The sequence below is a fragment of the Octopus bimaculoides genome, chromosome 17, assembly GCF_001194135.2.
Source record: "Octopus bimaculoides isolate UCB-OBI-ISO-001 chromosome 17, ASM119413v2, whole genome shotgun sequence".
Lineage (NCBI taxonomy): Eukaryota > Metazoa > Mollusca > Cephalopoda > Octopoda > Octopodidae > Octopus > Octopus bimaculoides.
This window is the reverse complement of record NC_068997.1, coordinates 46042598-46045828: the sequence shown is the minus strand read 5'-3', so window position 1 is coordinate 46045828 and position 3231 is coordinate 46042598. Positions and strand designations below refer to the sequence as shown.

General features: G+C 31.8%; 1 protein-coding gene across 1 annotated transcript in view; it reads left to right on the top strand.

Moving 5' to 3' along the window:
• LOC106879423 (SAFB-like transcription modulator) overlaps positions 1 to 3231 on the top strand; it is a 16661-nt gene that overhangs the window by 6962 nt on the left and 6468 nt on the right. Inside the window, exons 6-7 of the mRNA XM_014928979.2 lie at positions 696 to 935; positions 1329 to 1362. Of these exons, the coding sequence (XP_014784465.1) occupies positions 696 to 935; positions 1329 to 1362 (274 nt within the window). The remainder of the gene's footprint in view (positions 1 to 695; positions 936 to 1328; positions 1363 to 3231) is intronic.

Here is a 3231-nt window from a genome sequence, read left to right as displayed (position 1 = left end):
TATATATATATATATATGGCAATTTCTGTCTGTCTATCTGTTAGCAACTTAGTGCCTAAACCGCCAAACCAATATTCATGAAACTTTGCATACATGTGACACTAACATCCAGTTCAATAATAGGCCAATTAGATTTCAATAAAAATCTATAATGTGCCCACCAGGGGTGTTGGCCAAATTATATGAGAAGGTTGCAAAAGTGTAAGTCTGAGGTAGTAACAGCGAGAGGGTGACTTATATCAGTGAAGGTAGAAATAGGGTGATAACATTAATAAAGCTGTCATATGCACACGACACTGCATATGTACTTTCGTAAATACATAGATACAACATACACACACACACACACACAGAAAGGTGGGTGTAAGGAATGCGTAGCTTTAAGGAGAGAGGGGGTAGGTGGCTTTTCTGCTGTCCATAGCAAAGCAACACACACACACACACTCAATATATACATACATGTCTACTATACGCCATTTTAAGCTTGTGATTACCCATGTGTTACATTTATAAATTTTTGTGTGTGTCATGTCCTATAACTGTCTGTCTCTTTACTTCTGTAAAAATGGAATACAGCAATAATTTAAGCATTCAATAAGAATAAGATACTAATGGATATTACAGTGAGCAAAGGATAAATATCGGATGGTTCAATGTTGAGGGGTAACGGAAACTTGTTTTGTTTTAATTTTCAGAAAGAATCGGAGACGTCTAACGTGGCATTAACAGATGTCTTCTTAAACACCTCCAATTCAAATGGTTACTCTTTGCTCTCTGACAAAACTTCTGTGGAAGACCTTACAGAGGATCGACTGCTTTCGAGTGACACCAAACCATCAGATATGTTGACAGATAACACCTTAGATAAAGACCAGTTTAAAGAGGAACTACCTATCTCTTTAGATACGGACAAAGACACTGGAACTGTTCTACAGGTAATTAAAATTTACTACACCTTTTACATTGTTCTACTAACTATATTGCACTACTTGTTTTAGTGCAAGTTATTACTTTCATTTCATAATTGATAATTAGTGTTAGATATGGTATGATTTCATTAATATGAAGATTATTTTACTTGAAATTCAACAGTTTCCTATATCTATCACAGTTGACCAATTATAAATTCCACTTAAAATTCTTGAAACATAAAAACATCTTGATTCACATATACACATATCTTGATTCACAATTATATTACATATAAAGATAAGCAATTTGACATAATATGAATGAAAGTAAAAATGAAAAATGTACTGCTACTGTATGTGTTTTCTTTCATTTGTTGCTATTAGTCATATCAGTTATTTTTTTTCTTCACTTTCCAGGAACAATCTGATGATGCATTAAAGGATACCACAGGTATGTAATTCACTTGCTTTAAATTTCCTAAAATAGCCTGTTTATTGTATACTTAGATTGACCTTATATTAGTTGTTTCATTGTCTCAATGAAAATAACAAAACACAAATCTACAATATTGACACAAACTATCATTTTGCCAGTGATATCCATGTTGCTCACAAAGGTTTGTATTAAGCATACTTTATATGAAGTTCTGGTTTAGAATGAATTATATTGGTTCAGTATATGGTAGTCAATTACTAATCTGATATTTGGTGTTATCTGAAGAATGTTTACTTTCTCTCTACCATTGGCGTTGGCAATTAGTTTGTATAGTTTAGTTTGAAGAGAGAATTATACTTTGCTGAGCTAGTAGCTTACTACAAAGAGTCTGTAGTTCATTTTGTGTTTCTCGAGCCACAAATTATTAATTTTAGGAGCCACTATTCAAGTTATATACCATGTAAGAGGGCTTTGGTATTCCTTTATTACCACAAAACTTGAAATGATTATAATTAGTATTGCATATTTGCAGTACAGTGGCTGAGTTCCCATAAAGATTCTGACTCTTGTACTTCAATATATTTAATGTGAGTGTATGTATAGCTTTAGGTAAAGGAATGGCTACATTTTCTTTGGTTATGCTATATGATGGAGTATCACATACAAACTTTTACTTAGGTTAATATTTAGTTTAAAAATAACTGTAGATGTGTAGAATTTGACTATATACTTGATTTTGTATATATATATATATATATACATATATACATATCAGCTAAATTGTTAGATTTTTTTTACGGGTGTAGGTATTATATTTCAAATATGTTTTTTTTTCTTGAGTAAAAGGTGACTTATTTACACGTTAAGTGATGTAAGATGTCTGCAAAACTAATGCTTTTGACAAATGTATCAATTTTGTGAAAGGAAAGCATCATTTGCTGTAAAGAATCAGAACCATTAAGTGTTGAAATATTACCTATTTGGTACTTATTACCTTTTAGTCTAAGTAAAATATCCCAGATATGTAAAGGAGAGAGATGTGATGTTAATTATGTCATTCGCATCTGTGTTATTGAACTAAGTGAAATGACTAGCACTAAAAATCAAAAATTAGGTTGCGGGCTTGACACATTGTGAGATTATATCTTCCATTTATGTTCTCAAAAATAAAATGATGTACAAAATAGTATGAAGTAATTTTTAAAGCTTATCACTGACTCATAGCAATAGACCTACAAAAATAGTTCTAAGAGAAGCAAAAGTTAGTTTTGGTTCTAATTATAAAATCTTGACTACAAAAAAATACCTTTATGGTAACAGTTAGTTGATAGATATTTCTGAATATAGTCAATAAATGTAATTAGTGTTATATAAGTTCAGAAATGTTGAAACTTCTCAATGCTAATAATTTTGAATAAAAAGGGTTTGTCATAAGTTGTACAAGAACCATGTATAATAATTATTGAGTTGTATTATCATAACCAATCACATGTACTTAAAATAATATTATATAAACGAAGGTTATATGCAGACATTTTCATTTCAGAAGTATGAGTTAATTACGTTACATCACAGTAACTAAGGCTCAATTCTGCCAGGAAATGTTGATGTACTTGTGCAGTGGTCTCTGCTTTGTTGTTCAGATATTTTGGTCAGATGAGACAACATTTCATGTGGATGGCATCATCAGCTGATATGACTGTCTTTTTATGCTGCAGAGGATCCTCAGCAAATACTAACGAAAGGTGTAGCCTATCCCAGAATGTGTACTTGGGCTGCAGTCCACAGTTCCAGTATAATTGGAAGCTTCTTGTTTGACAGCAGATGCAATGCTGTAGTTTCTGTTCAGATGTCTGACAGTGGCTTATGCACTTGTGTAACAAA